General features: G+C 43.7%; 2 protein-coding genes across 2 annotated transcripts; one reads left to right on the top strand and one right to left on the bottom strand.

The window, feature by feature from the left end:
- Positions 4,280-8,518, top strand: LOC8067265 (gamma-glutamyl peptidase 5). Its single transcript, XM_002466613.2, has 3 exons — positions 4,280-4,831; positions 7,703-8,026; positions 8,144-8,518. The coding sequence occupies exons 1-3, from the start codon at positions 4,394-4,396 to the stop codon at positions 8,282-8,284; spliced, it is 903 nt and encodes a 300-aa protein (XP_002466658.1). The 5' UTR covers positions 4,280-4,393; the 3' UTR covers positions 8,285-8,518.
- On the bottom strand, positions 11,912-15,427 carry LOC8054160 (uncharacterized protein C6C3.02c). The gene is made up of 5 exons (XM_002464024.2): positions 15,225-15,427; positions 13,587-13,646; positions 12,943-13,023; positions 12,681-12,850; positions 11,912-12,251 (listed from the first exon to the last, which is right to left on the bottom strand). The coding sequence occupies exons 1-5, from the start codon at positions 15,241-15,243 to the stop codon at positions 12,162-12,164; spliced, it is 420 nt and encodes a 139-aa protein (XP_002464069.1). The 5' UTR covers positions 15,244-15,427; the 3' UTR covers positions 11,912-12,161.

The following is a 16,104-nucleotide window of genomic DNA, read 5'->3' as shown; positions in this document are numbered from 1 at the left end:
AACACATATATATATATATATCCCGATTCCCATGCGGAATCCATTCCATTTGAGACGGTGCAAGTAAGTTACGCACAATTAATCGGTCTTTATTACTGCCAAAACTGGAAACGTTCAATTCATTTTAACAGGAGACCCCGAATATTCTCTCAGAGTGTTATGATCATCCATATTTATTGCATTGTTTTATTATTGTGCATATAGGAGTATCCCGTCAATAGTTTACTACGTACATTTACACGCCGATTATTCGAATCGCATCCGGTTTTATTTGCATCGTCTCTTATTTAATTCTGACCCACTTGAATAATTATTGCTTGATTCATTTACGCACCGCATCTTATTCATTGCATTTTGCTACCAAATTAGTAACATATTCTAAAATGGTTAAATGTACATATGTAACAGATTCTATTGATCCGAATGTTCTGCGCCGGCTGATTTAATACTATCAGGTTTAATTTGATTACCGCACATATATTTAGTGTTAGCTTTGGTATGGCAGTGAAAGACAAAATTAATAACAGTGCCTGATTCATGAATCTTGAACATGTACGCAGGCGACAGAAAAAAAAAAGGAGCTATAGAGAGATGTGGGAAATGACTTCGTCTTGTTCTATTAGCTGATAAGTCATGGTAGAAATTATTGTTGACTGGTTTGTTTTAAAAAATACTATTAATTACTAATAGATTTAACTGATAAACTCAAAGCGTCTTAAAATTCGTCGATCACAAAGCTTTAAACTACTACTTGTCAAAAACAAAAGCTTTGAACTATACTAGTCTATACAAACGTTAAAGGAAGAAAAGAAATGTAGTACAGCACTTTGCGGCGGTACGAACACAGTAAATTTTTTTGTGAAACAAGGCCATAGATACGCGGGGACTGACAAAAAAGATCCGAATCGGTGGTGTCACTCACATGCAGGCGGCCCAGCGCATGTGGGCCTCGCCTCGGTATTCCCTCACGCGGTGTTTGCATGTGCATGTCGCTGCACGGTCGCACGTGTACGTACGTACCCCCTTGGTAATAACAAAATACTATTACTACTACTACTGTACGTACTCTGGAAATATTTGAAATTAAAAATAATAATAATTTTACATTCCTAACGTACGTGTAAGATCGAGTACCATTTCCTATAGTTTCGGGTTCAATAACAGTACTAGGGCCTTGTTTAGTTCCGAAAAGTGAAAACTTTTCGGAACTGTAACATTTTCGTTTGTTTATGACAAATATTATCTAATCATAGACTAACTAGGATCAAAAGATTCGTCTCGTGATTTCCAGTTAAACTGTGTAATTATTTTTTATTTTCATCTATATTTAATGTTTCATGCATGTGCCACAAGATTCGATGTGACGGGAAATCTTGAAAACTTTTTGGTTTCCAGAGTGAACTAAACAAGGCCTAGTATTGCTGTACTGTATAAATGACGTCAGATACTATATGTTCTCTCTCTTTTTTTTGCAAAATTGTAGGGAACGGACCGAACCTACCCCACTCTGAGCACAGAACTGAACTCTCTTGTCAATCGATTTGGTATACGCTTTTGCTCGTCAAACATATACTACGGGCTCCCGTCTATAAAAAAAAATTATAATTATCATATCTGTAAAAGTCAAAACAATTTAAACTTTAACTGTAGTTATATAAAAAAATATTAACACTCACAAAACAAAATAAATATTATTATATTAGTTGTACAATATATTTTTAGAATCTATTTATTTAGAGATGTAAACACTAATATTATTTTTTATAAATTTAATCAAATTTGAGTTAGTTTGACCGTCATATTTTCTATAATTACGTTTTTTTCTGTTCGGAGAGAGTATACTAGAGTAATTGCCTAGTGTGATACGGTTTTATTTATGTGAAATTTAATTTGGGGGAACCTCAAAGTGAATGCAGTATTTCCAAACGGCAAACGCAACATATATTGAATTATATACTTGGAGTTTTTGTGTTCCTGTTACAGTCTTATTAGGCAGTAAATATTTGACAAAGATGGTCTAGAAAAAAAACTTTTGTCAAGATATGGTATGTTCCAAAGGTGAGATTAAGGGGCCCACATTTGTTGCCTTCTTTGTTATCCACTTTATCCATATGTCGCATGCATGAGCGAGTGACTAAAATCTAAGATTTCAAACGAGTGGCTGATATATATAGATCCTCCTCCTATATTTTATATTCTATATATTCTATCGAGTACGATTTTGAATATATTGTATTTGAGTTAAGTACAAATAAAGTCCCACAATATATAGACGATGATATGACTGATGAGGCGGTATGTAGACTAGACAACATAGCAAATAACTAAATTATTGCTTGTGCATGGAGATGACACAAACAGAACAAATAGATCCCTTTCATTTTACCATAACGAGAAATGCATGACTCGTTTGCCTTGCGCCGCAAAAAAAACATTTGTTAAACAATCCATCCATTTTCACGATCACGAACAAAGTCAACATTCGGCCAATTTTTCGCCAATGGCGAAATTCGGCGAACGCCACCGAAAGCGAAGTCGGTACCGTATCCAAACTCCGTCAGTGAGGTTTCTTGCTTCACCTTCAACCAACGTGGTGGTTCATTGAACCTGGACGCTTTATTTTCCTCCCCAAAACCGTGTCCAGGTCCAAAAGGCCGGTAAAATGCCTTTGCACGGACGCGCGCGGCGTGAGGTGAGGTTTTTCCGGCCCCCAAGCGAACCTCTGGTAGCTTGCGATAGTTGGGCGCCTCGGACACCTCGGAGCTCGTGCGGATGCCGTGGTTTTCCTATTGGCGCGTACGTCGCCGCCACGACGCCATTTGTCTCGCCGTCCACTGGCATGGCCAGCAGAGGACAGGAGTGAAAGCGGCAGTCTACGCAGCTGGGGCTTGTTTAGTTCAACCTGAAAACTAAAAAGTTTTTAAGATTTCTCGTCACATCAAATCTTGTGGCACATGCATGAAACATTAAATATAGACACAAACAAAAACTAATTACACAGTTTAGCTGTAAATCACGAGATGAAGCTTTTGATCCTAATTAGTCTATGATGGGATAATATTTGTCATAAACAAACGAAAGTGCTACAGTACCGAAAACTTTTCACTTTTCACTTTTCAGAACTAAACAAGACCCTGGTTTCGTGACAACCAGCGGATTCCATGGAGTGCAATTTGCATGGCTTGTACCTGTGACGGTAGTATTTTTGTTTTTATTTGTCAAATATTATTCAATTATTAACTAACTAGGTTTAAAAGATTTATCTCGCGATTTATAGTCAAACTGTATAATTACTTTTTATTTTTGTATATGTTTAATGCTTCATGAATGTGTCATAATATTCGATACGATAAAAAATCTTAATTTTTTTATTTGGAGTGAAGACGAACCACAATGTTGTTGATCTGGTCTAGTCTGGTCACACTCACACACATTTTTCCATGCTCATTTCTGAGAGCAAGGCCTTGTTTAGTTCCTTGCCGAAATGTTTTCGTGACAATGTAGCATTTTCGTTTGTCAGTGGTAATTATTGTCCAATCATGGACTAACTAGGTTTAAAAGATTCGTTTCGTAAATTTTGACCAAACTGTGTAATTAGTTTTTATTTTCGTTTATATTTAATACTCTATGCATGCATCTAAACATTCGATGTGATAGGAAATTTTGAAAAGTTTTTGGATGTTGGGTGGAAGACACTACGAAGCCATGCTCTGTTTTCTCCGATGTAACTGCTGACGATTCACTCAAAGTTGTAACCGAGATTTCCGACCGCCGTCGCCGGTCTTTGGTCCTGCTGGTCACAGTTAGGGCGTTAGGCTAACGGCATTTGCACACGCACAAACCACCAATGCGTTACAACAAATCCTAAAATATTTTTTTTCCAAAAAAAAGAAATCCTAAAATATACCAATATACATATATTTTTGCATCAAATTTGGTGGAAAGAAATTTGTAGCCAAACAGAGAAGAAACACACAAGTGGAAAGGTATCGGAGTCGGAGGATCGGAAAGCGGCACCCTGAGAAAGACCCGGCAAGGAAGTGAAGGTGACACGCGCAGGCGCAGTCCAAATCAGCCCGCGCAATCGCCGGTTGCCCCGCCGCCCGCCGCCGTGCCCGTTGCCATACCATATGCTAGTAGCACTAGCACCTAGCGGCTAGCCACGGTGAAAAAAAAAAAAACAGAATCGCAAAAAAAAAAAAATCAGGGGCGAAAAAGAAAAACAATTAATTTTCCGAGGGAAAACCGCTCGGGCTTGCTTTAAATAGCGGCCTCGGCTTCCAGCTTCTCCCCCATTCCTCTCCGCCCCCTCAGACCCGCAAGCGAAGGCCACCCCCGATCCCCGCCTCCATTCCCGGGCCGGAGACCCCGCCTGCCCGCGCCGCCGCCAGCCATGGGAATGGGGCCGTTCAATGACGCCGTGTCGGCCGTCGAGTCCGCCGCCGCCGCCGCCGCCGCTGCTGCCGGCGCCGCCGCCGGTGCCGCCGTCGTCTCGGCCGTGGCCGCTGAGGTGGTACCCTCGGCGGGGGGCGGCTCGTACGCGGTGCTTCAGTGCGGCGAGGACTCGGAGTACGTGCGCCAGAAGTACAGCGGCTACTTCACCGTCTTCCGCGCGCTGCTGGAGGAGGACGGCGAGAGCTGGCGGGTGTACCGCGCCGTCCGCGGGGAGCTCCCCACCGACGCCGAGGCGGCGGCCTTCGACGGCTTCGTCATCTCCGGGAGCTGCGCCGACGCGCACGCGGACGACCCATGGATCCTCGACCTCGTCGGCCTCATCCGCCGCCTCCACGCCGCCGGCAAGCGCTTCCTCGGCGTCTGCTTCGGACACCAGGTGCCAGTCATCCCCATCCCTCCATTCGCGCGCGCGTCTCCCATGCCTGCGGTCTTGCGGCTTGGTTTTTGCCTTGTTTGGGCCGGTCGTCTAGTTCCTTCCGCGCGTAGCTGCGGTCTCCGTCGTCGGTGTTCACGGGGCTGGACCGCAGGACGCAGCACCACCAGCTGCTGCCTGCTGGGGCTGCCGCTCTTCTGGGGGTCTAGCGTCTTCTCCTCCACCCGGCGCTCGGTGAAAAATTGGACCTTTTCTTTTTTTTTTTACGGTGGGTTATGACTTTTATACGGAGTACGTAAAAGCGGAATGTGGCCATTCTTGATGCGTTTTGACAAGTAAACGGTCGGTACTGTCTGAGCTTCAGCAATGGGACGGAATGATGCCTAATTTTTTCAACAAATGTGAACCTTTTTTAATTTTTCCCGAAACAGTAAACATCAAGCTATGCTAACAAAACCCCTTTTTAATATTTGGTTTGAGCAACGTGCCAACGTCCAATGCTACTATCATTTTTTTTAAAAAAAAAGCCATAGCGTTAATACAATGCGCTATCTTTTTTTTAAAAAAATATCTTTTTCTTAAAAAAAAGAGTGTATATTGTGCTACTCTCAGGGGATGGGAGTTTGATGTATGGTCCGCGCGGGAGTCCGCGGGCCCCACCACTGGAACGGAGCTCCTGTGATTGTGGCTAGAAACCTCCTGCGTGGTGGCCCCTACCTGTCTGTGACGTAGATGGACGTAGACGTAGACACCAGAACCCCGTCCCACTCCCACCGCTCTTGCTTCTGCCACCACGTTGTTTTCTATCCCGTTCCATTTCATCGAAGCAGAGGAGGCCCCCCTGTTTTATTCTGGTCTGAATGAAGAAGCAAACAGACGGACACGGGACTGATTAGAGTGGCTGTAAACTCCACGCTAATCTAGTTTAAGACGGCAGCATCTCTCATCAAACCAAAAAAACAAGACGAAACAAAACAAAACAAAACCACAAAAGGGTTAGGGCTCCAGGCTGGCTCGCTGATTCACGTGGTGTGACGTGGCCGTGGTAGCTAGCTTCGGTTGTCGTTGGAGGCACACAAACAACTGAACAAGTGTGTGTGTTTTGTCAAAAAAAAAAAAAGAACAACTGTGTGTGTGTGTCTTTGTTTTTTTAGGATCTCGTACGGCCGGCTGCTGGTGCGGGCGGCCGTGTGGCTCCCAGAGCACAAGAGAGGACAGAGGTGCGTAGCGCGTTAGGCGTTAAGCACTTCGCAGTTTGCACGAATCCGATTGGGATTTGTTGCTCAAAAAAAAAAAAGAATCCGATTGGGATTTGGCGCGTAAACGGCGCCCGCAATTTTAAAAAATCAAATTTGAAGAACGCAAATGGCGTGACGCGTCTCTCCTTGCGGTTGCTTTTGAGATGACGATGCTACTACTACTAGTAGCGTACCAGCTCGGGAGATCATCCAAAGGTCGTGCCGTCCGAGTTCCAAAGCGCACGCAATCCTCTCTCCACACTTTTTTGTTAGACAACGGTCTCGCCGTAGTATCCTATTCCTACGGTCGGTCAGGCAAGACGAGAGGTCTTTCGGAAATCGCAACTTCCACTCCAAAGTTGCTGTGCTGTGCTGTGCCTGTGCTGTGTGGCCAGCCACTGTAGCTACAACACTGTCCTTTGTCCCTAGTTTGATCCAAGAGCCGGGATCTTGCCTATTCTTTCGCTGGAAAACCTCGATTTGGATTGCAACTCTTTCGTCGTCAACTCGTCATACACTGGAGACCAATTGTTTACTAATTGAATCCTAAGCTGATTGAATATCATGGAGTTTATTACTAGGGCCTTGTTTAGTTCCGAAAAGATTTCGGATTTCGGTACTGTAGCACTTTCGTTTGTTTGTGACAAATATTATCCAATTATAGACTAACTAGGATCAAAAGATTCATCTCGCGATTTCCAGCTAAACTGTGTAATTAGTTTTTGCTTTCGTCTATGTTTAATGGTTCATGCATGTGCCACAAGATTCGATGTGACGGAGAATCTTGAAAACTTTTTGCTTTTTGGGGTGAACTAAACAAGTCCTAGGCCGCAGTCGTGTCGTGCCATGCGGAAAGTCAGACTCCTCCGTGACCGTACACGACAGCAACTGGTGCCGGCGGGGTCAGAATGGAACAGTGATGAATGATTCGCGTGTTCCTGACGAAAACGCTGCGAGGCCTTCCTGTCTGAAAGGTGGCGCCGATGCCAGACTTGCCGGCGTAGTACGTCCCTCGTTCCAGCTGTCTGTGGGACGTCATTAGTCGCCGGCCCCGGCCTTCTTAAGGTCCCCCTAGCCAGCGTCAGCGAACCACCGATGGAGACGACGCGTTTAGAGCTTCGCCAGAGCCATCATCAGGGCGACCGGGTCCATCGTCCGTTGGATGCCCTCTGACTCCCATGACAACTTGCATGTTGTTAGGCACGCACAATCTCTGACGATCTAAACTCAAAGCATGTGGGGTGTTTTTCTTTAATTAACACGGTTTCATTTCATGCTTGTGCCTACTGTGTTATATATATATATATATATATATATATATATATATATATATATATATATATATATATATATATATATATATATATATATATATATATATATATATATATATATATATATATATATATATATATATATATATATATATATATATATATATATATATATATATATATATATATATATATATATATATATATATATATATATATATATATATATATATATATATATATATATATATATATATATATATATATATATATATATATATATATATTTGTTGGCTGCAGATTAGTAATGAAACTTAATTGGCATCGATCTTACGAAGCTGTACGTTTTTGCTGCAATGCAGATCCTGTGCCGCGCGCTGGGCGGCCGCACGGGGCGGTCGACCAAGGGCTGGGACATCGGCGTGAGCTGCATCCACCCGACGGCGGCGGCGGCGCGGCTGTTCGCGCCGCTGAAGCTGCCCGTTCACATGCCGGTGATCGAGTTCCACCAGGACGAGGTGTGGGATCTTCCGGCCAACGCCGAGGTGCTGGCGCGCTCCGACAAGACCCGCGTCGAGATGTTCCGCCTCGGCGACCGCGTCATGGGCGTCCAGGGCCACCCGGAGTACAGCAAGGACATCCTCATGAGCATCGCCGACCGCCTCCTCCGCCATAACCAAATCCTGGTAATTAATCACCTCAGACACCACTCGTGTGATCGATGACAGTGACAGTGTGCAGGTGTTTTTTACTGGTCTTAACAAAAAAAAATGTATAACTTGTTGGGTGTTGGTAATTTGCAGGACTGCCAGGTGGACGTGGCGAAGGCGAGCTTCGACGTGCGGCAGCCGGACAAGGAGCTGTGGAAGAAGGTGTGCAGGGCCTTCCTCAAGGGGAGGCTCCCGTCGCAGCAGCAGCAGCAGCAGCAAGCTGTGGCGCTATAGCATGCATGCATTTCCACTAATTAAAAGGCAAGGCAGGCTTAAGCTGACGAGGGAGGAGGAGGAGCAAGTTACCACAGGAGCAGGAGGAAATTGGGAGCATTCCATTGGATGCCTAGGTTTTTTTCATCCTTGTTTTGTGCTTCATCAGAGCTCAAGAGTTGTACAGAAACTACTATTGAACGAAGCATTAATAAAGAGGACAAGGGGAAAAAAATTGTTCGTTGGTTTTTATCATTTCTCTGGTCCACAGTTCATTCTCGTAGTGTAGTGCTCATCTCTCGTGAGATGTACTAGTGACTAGTGAGTGGTGCCTGGTGTTTCTCTTTGCGTCCACTTTTTTTTTTCTTAATCAATCGCACGTTGCATAGGCTGCTTTTAGTTTATCTTATTTGTGGACTCAGATTAAACGATTACGTACGCCACTGGACTTCCTGCTTATTTTTTCTTTAAAAAAGAAGGCATGTACAGCGCTGTCCGCTTGTCATTGGTGTATCTGAAGAACCGAAAACAGATGTCGTTGTCGTTGGGAACTGATTTTCACCGAGGATAAAAGACACTAAGACAGCACTCTAGGAGTCTATTCTACTGCTACTTGTACTCCAACAAGCAATCCCAGCGTGCAGCCGTGCACCAACCAGACAAGTGAAGTGACAATATTGGCGTCGAGTCGGGTAGGTTGGTGAAGGGGAGACGAGTATTGGTGAAGGGGAGACGAGTAAGGTGAGCTGACCGTGACCGGACACCGGACTGGATGTATACCAAACTGGCCGCTGGCCCTGCCGGGACGCGTAGAGATCCTGGTGGCCTACAGGATCCAGTCGAGGTTGTCCGTTCCCGGGCTCGCGGAAGACCCCGTGGGCCGTGGTGGCCTGGCCTTCCCAGACACGTACAGTACGTACTCCGCGTCATCCTCATCTGCATCTGCCATCGATCCGCACCGGCTGCACGGCGTCCGCACGTCCTTGTCCAGTTCTTGGGACTGGGGGACTGCCGTGCCATGCTGCATCGCCTGGCTTTTTCTCTCCGGCGACGTCCCCGGTCGCCGGAATCGGTTGGTGTTTCGTGTGCCGCGGATCAAGATGTCATCTCATCTTTTCGTGACAAAAAAAAAAAGGCTCCATGACTCCAACTCCTACTTTCCAAATCCAAAGGAGAAAAAGGAAAAACTTCTATTGGGCCTCCAGCTGTTTGAAGTGATTGTCACGACTCCAGCGGTACTGCCGCGACCAAGGATCGATCGCCCACATTTTGCATATGAATGAATTATGAAAGCAGCTTTGGCTGCCAAGCTGTGCTGCGCGACTGCGACGATCGCCAACCACGACGCACGACAGGGATCCGAGATAAGGCGGGTGTCCAGGTGCATTGAACCTCGTCGAGCCAGACCGCTCATGACGTGGATAGATGAACTTATCTCCGTCCCAGCGGCCGTGGAGCTGGTGGTCGTAGTTTATAGTACGACGAGTAGTCGCCGCAACCGCATCTGGCTCACAGCGACAATTCGGCACGGCGAACTCGGCCTTCACGATGTGTGACTTGCAAGTTACTAATAGTACAACATAGTGGCGAATTTAGAATTTTAATCATAAGGTACGGATAAAAATGATAAAGTTCATCAACATGCATATAACCACCAAACGATGATAAAATAGTTGTGAACGTGGAGTGTTGAGGTTGTTGTATGGGCTGAGTATACTAGCAATTGTATATAGCGATATATTATATATATGTACATGTTATTAAAGAGTATATATACTAAATATTTTTTAAAATTTTTTGGGGGGCAATGGAAAGCCTTTTTATGGTTACAGGGCTGGTCCCAAATCCCCAATTCGGAGCCCGGCATGCCAACCTTTCCCTGCATCTCACAAGAATCGACAACATTTTAAAAGAATGATTTTCACAATGCGTCGCGGGATGCTAACACATGTAAATGCCACATAAGCCCTTTTTTTCTTCAACCACGAGGACAAACAAACGGTATGCTCAAAAGCTGTTGGAGCTCCTATCAATTTACGAGGGAAACCAAAGTCATTGCAGCTTGCCGCTTGAGTGCATCATCCCCTGCATTTGCATGGCTACATTGGCCGGACAACAGACACACAATGCTGTATCAACATCACATGAACCATTCGGTGCGGCATAAATGAACCCACAATGCAGTGACCCCTACATTGGTGCTGGCTGTTAAACAGATGCTGTGGCAAACGCAAACTACTAGGCAGGTGCCTGCCAAATCATTATGGCCTTGTTTAGTTCCCAAAAACTTTTGCAAAATTTTTCAGATTCTCCGTCACATCGAATCTTTAGATGCATGCATGGAGTATTAAATATAGATGAAAATAAAAACTAATTGCACAGTTTGGTCGAAATTGACGAGACGAATCTTTTGAGCCTAGTTAGTCCATAATTGGACAATTTTTGTCAAATACAAACGAAAATGCTACAGTGTCGATTTTGCTAATTTTTTTGGAACTAAACAAGCCCTATATAGAAGAAAGCCGTACAATAGTAGAACGTAGAACTGTTATAATTATTACAAACAGAAACGAGATGTAAGACCAACAGAATCCCTCTAGCTGATTAGAAGAGAGCGAACTACTTCATCTGCCAACGACGTTTGGGACACCATAGAGACATCCTACATAGTCGCATGCATAATCTGTTGCGATGATTTTGACTTGTATCAAAAAATCCTGTCATATCGTTCTTTCCAAATATTCCTGTGTAAGTGATGATTCGGTCTCGCTGAGAAGTATCCAGTAGTTTGTTACACCGGTGCTTAATGTTTGTTGTGATCCCCTGAAATCAGTAGGTCTGTTTGCCCTGAACGATTTTACTAGATGCAAGTGAGATTCTGGCCTAGCGAAACACAATTTGCAGGTGTGGTCCGTTTGTCTGCCTTGCTTGATTATCCTATCTGAAGATGGTACTTTCCATTGTAGGAGTAGCCACAGAAAGAATATGCATTTTTGTTGGACCTTGCTCTTCCGGATTCTGTTCCACCTCAAATCCGTCCGGGTGTGTCCCGATTCCTTGCAACTCATATACTGATTTTGTTTTGTCTAAGATCTTGATGTTGTAAACCTCCAAGCAATATAATCATCCTTGGGTTCGGCTCAAACCGCCTTGGTTGGTTACCAATTTACCATAGATGGACAAATGAGTGGCACGATGAGGCGGTGGGACAGCTGCGTCATCATCGAATGGAAGAAGATGATGGCAACGGTATGACTGCTAGGGTTTGTTCCGTCTCCAATGTCTTGAAGGATCGGGATGGCGGCGGCCAGCCTGACGGCAAAGGCAGTTTGTGGGCGGCGAGGTAACATCAACGCCATCAGCCAACGCATGTGGCGAGGAAACGCTAGCTGCCAAGGAGCAAACGGTAGGCAAGATCATAAAGGGCCTTATTTGGAACGCGATAAAAAATAAACATGTTTTTTTGTGCTGTGGCGGGAAGGCGAGCGTGGCAGTTAGCGAAAGAACAAGGTCCTTGGAGAGGAAGAACAGATGTTCCAGGAGTTGCCATTGGAAATGCCGCGTGTGCGTCGGTCAACAGCCCCCTCGAATAGCAAGGGCAGCGTCGCGCCTATATAGACTAACGCCTTGTTCGCTTGAGACAACATATTCCAACATAACTGGTTCATTCAAATATTTATGATCACCAGAGACACAGATACAGATGTCTGTTCCAACAATACGGGATAACAGAATGTACCACTCCCAGGAAAGACGGTATAACCATAGCTTCAACAAGATGGACCAGTGATGTCACGGTACATACGTTTCAAGCAGATGGTTCAAGTTTCACGGTGTCTTATTAATGAGATACCATGAGAGTTAAAAGAAAACCCATGAGTAGTCCCAATAGAGGTGCTTAGGCAGACACACCACCACGGCGGCACTCGTTCAGCATGTCAAGGTAGAACTGGCACTTGCTGATGTCGCTGCCATAGTTGTTGAGACACTGCATCAACCAAAAAGATCCAGTGAGGACACATCATTAAATCAGTATATAAAATGCATAACAAGATTTCAACAGAGCCAACAGTATAGAACAATGATACGCTTGCTATTTAATCTTGATACTGAAAGCTTATCAAACAAAATGTCTAGGAGGCACAACTCGATACTGAAAGCTTCAGTGTCTAGGAGGAAATTGACAGTCACTAATACAAGGACCACACTTTACCCAATTTAGACCCTTTATTTAAAGTGGAGGTTTTCACGATGGTAGAAGGAATATCAAACAAAATGTTAACAACAACATGCAGTTCTTGAACAACTAATAAAGAACTCACCATAACCTATACTACATCAGAAAAGTGAGTAACCAAATGTTTGATGCACCAAACTAAGAAAAAACTAGGCAGCATAAGGTGGCAAGCAAACATACATCTTGGAAGGCCTTAGAATGGATGCCACAAGCATCAGTGTTCATCGCTGGAGCAGCGGGGGCAGCAGCAGCCGCCTCTGAGACAACAGTCTCATGCTGAATGGTCCGGGGACCCATTACAGCATCAACAGCCCTGTGCGCCATGGCACTACCAGTACCAAATGCCATACCTAAAACAAAGTGCTTGTTCAAATTAATTCAAGGACTACAATAATGTTTATATCTGATGCTATTCTGAAAAGAACAAGCTTTGAATACCTACCTTGAGCAATGGTGGACCCAATTCCTCCAAGAATGGAGCCACCACCATCCCGAACAGGAGCTGGAGGAGGAGCCTGGCGTGCTGCCAAAAAGAAAAAAAATCAACACATTATGGACAGATATAAAACAAATTACAATTCCAACACGAACACAGTGAACAGTAATCCTAATATAAACTGAAACATAATTAATTCTAATTCCAAAGAAATCAACAATTATGCTTGTACCACAAAAGTTGATGTGTCAGCATTAGGAACAGAAATGAAACAAATCCTAGTTCCAATAAAACACAACAAACTGTAATTCCTATATAAACTGAAAAGCAATCAACTCTGCTTCAAATGCAATCAACAATTTTTAATATAAACTTATGGCAGACTTATGTCATAACCATTGTTATAGTAACAAACTGAACTTTCAACAATTGAACAAAAACAGCTATACAAAAACATAACTGAAGCTACATACTTGTACCACAAATTCACAACATAACACTGCAGAGTCAAAAGACACATACAGACCATGGGAATGTCCGTTCTAAAGATATTTATCGTCTATGATAATCAATTGAGTCAAAAGACACATACAGACCATGGGAATGTCCGTTCTAAAGATATTTATCGTCTATGATAATTAATTGAGTACCTGGCTGTGGTGGGTTCCTCACTGGAGCAGCACGTGGAGCCGGGCGTGGGGCAGACCTTCCTACCAACACAATGGGAAAAAAATAAGCATATAAAGAATACAAAAACAAAGCTGCATGTAAACACAATTTATCTGAAAAGTTGGCACATAATAATGGCAGACAGATAGATACGGAGTACAAAATAAACCAACAAAACCATGATACTATAAAGCTCGCACAACCACAACCTCCACTTCCACTAGCAAAATAATAATGATCATGAAAAAATAGCAGTAATTGTAGGAATCAATCTAAGAAGGGATGAACAAAGACAAGATCCCTTCCCTCAAATGATCCCATTTGTTATGTGCCCCTGTCTGAACCAAATGCAAACATACTAATCAAAGCAACTGGTTATTCGAGAGGCACATCATATGTTACCAAAGTAGTCCAGTTAGATAAATGAGATCATCACAGTCCAACAAATACATTCAGAAAGCCTTTGCTCCATGAAACCTTGATACTAATCAACTACACAAACAATCTTGCGAGTGATTTGCATTACATGTCTACCATTCAATAAACCTCATAAGCAGAGAACGACCAATAAGAAAGGTAAGATGATGACACTACAATGTAAGGTTTTTCAAATAACACATCCAACAAATGCTTGATGTGTTGCTCTGATTAGCCAAGGTGACTTTGCCACGTATCTCTATGTGCCTCATAACTAAACCAAGATAGTACATACAACCATGATGGCTACTCAAAAAGGCATAGGGTAGTTAGTCCCAACAAACAACAGAAACAACATTGCATCGAGAAGGATGGGTCAAACAGTGATTATGTAGATAAATGTCTAGGGCTGCTTGGGGGGCACTTCTTGGTAAGACAGATGAGGTGCCCCCTCAAAAGGCCTGAGTGGACATCAGATGCCCATTGCTTTGCGCCCCCTAACTAAACCAAGACAGTACCGTGGGACTGTAATGGCTACTCAAAGAGGCACTTCTCAACTGAGGATACAGCTACATACATACAACATTCACAAGATTCAATCCACTTTCTAGAACCTGAGTGAATAGTTTTCAAGAACACCTCAGAAGAAAACACATAGTATTACATTTGTAAATCTATACGAATCCGAACGAGAAAGGATCAATGTAAATAACCCTTCCCTCGTAGGGATTCAGATTTGCTCTATGCCCCTGTCTGAACCGCCTGCGAAGAGATGATATCTGCAATCGGTTATTCAAGAAGCAATCGGGTCTCTACCGGTTAGTAACACCCGCCTATTCCTTACAATTATATAATTATTATATAAACAGGCGGAGACCCAGCTCATTGAACGCAAGAAACAGATCCGGGTTATCTAAACAGGCGGAGACCCAGACCATTGAACGCAAAAAACAGATCCAGCTATTTCTGCAACTAAACATGGCAATCATGCGCAAATCGCAATCCTATACCCACAAACCAAGTATAATTTGCACATACTAACACAAACGAGCAACAAAATCATACCGACTGAATCAAATCTAGAAACGCCCAAACCTACGCGCCCGAACCCCAAATCCGGGAGGAGCCAGCCCGACCCGTCACCGCAAGGAACAACCCAATGTCGAAATGAAACCCTAGGAGGCGCCAGAGGGGACGGTTACCTGAGCTGCGGCGAGGCATGGCGGCGGCGGCGGCGGCGGCGGCGAAACCCTAGCGAGACGGCTCGAGGGCGAGGTGGGGAACGAATGAACAGAGACAGACACGAACGGGCAAGGAGATTGAACACGGACACCGGGCTAGGGTTCGGTTTTATAGGCGGAGAGGGCACTCGAGGTCTCGACTCGACGCGCTGGGGGCTGTCTTGCGAGACAAGAAGATCTGACGTGTGGGCTCGCGCGATTCACGTGGGACACAGAATATGGGTCCGTGAATCCGTGCCAGTCAAACTTGTTTAACTTTGACCAACTTTATAGAAAAGAGCACCAATATGTATAACATAAAATGAGTATCTTATGAAAATATATTCAATGATAAATCTAATGGTATTAATTTGGTACTATAAATCTTAGTGTTTTTTTCTATAAATTTGGTCAAAGTTTTAAAAAATTGACTTAAGACAACTCTAGAAATTGCAGCTTTCAGGGACGGAGGGAGTACATGCTTCGAACAATCCCGATACCGCCAGATCAGACTACCGGGTCGTCTTTCTCGCAGAACTGACGCTTCACCCGAAAAACCAAAATTGGTTCAAGATTTTCTATTACATCGAATGGTACATGCATAAAACATTATATATAGACGAAAACAAAAACTAATTACACAGTTTGTCTGTAAATTACGAGATGAATCTTTTAAACCTAGTTAGTCTATGATTGGATAATGTTTGTCAAATAAAAACGAAAATACTACAGTACTGAAATTCGAAATATTTTCGGAACTAAACAAGGCATCAAAGAAAGTGGAGACTTCCAATGGTGATATATTTTTAAAACGTAAGATAAGAATTTTTTTTAAAAAAATATAGTTGAGTTGAGTTGTATG

Source organism: Sorghum bicolor, chromosome 1 (genome assembly GCF_000003195.3).
Source record: "Sorghum bicolor cultivar BTx623 chromosome 1, Sorghum_bicolor_NCBIv3, whole genome shotgun sequence".
NCBI lineage: Eukaryota > Viridiplantae > Streptophyta > Magnoliopsida > Poales > Poaceae > Sorghum > Sorghum bicolor.
Note: the sequence above shows the minus strand (reverse complement) of the source record. Positions and strands in the feature narration are given on the sequence as shown.

Excerpts from the sequence above, each read along its gene's own strand:
- LOC8067265 (XM_002466613.2), top strand. The coding sequence starts at position 4,394 with ATGGGAATGGGGCCGTTCAATGACGCCGTGTCGGCCGTCGAGTCCGCC. Across the intron at positions 4,832-7,702 it reads GCGTCTGCTTCGGACACCAG|ATCCTGTGCCGCGCGCTGGG; the intron begins GTGCCAGTCATC and ends GCTGCAATGCAG. Across the intron at positions 8,027-8,143 it reads TCCGCCATAACCAAATCCTG|GACTGCCAGGTGGACGTGGC; the intron begins GTAATTAATCAC and ends GGTAATTTGCAG.
- LOC8054160 (XM_002464024.2), bottom strand. Across the intron at positions 13,024-13,586 it reads GAGGAACCCACCACAGCCAG|CACGCCAGGCTCCTCCTCCA; the intron begins GTACTCAATTAA and ends TCTTTTTGGCAG. Across the intron at positions 12,252-12,680 it reads ATTCTAAGGCCTTCCAAGAT|TGTCTCAACAACTATGGCAG; the intron begins GTATGTTTGCTT and ends TGGTTGATGCAG.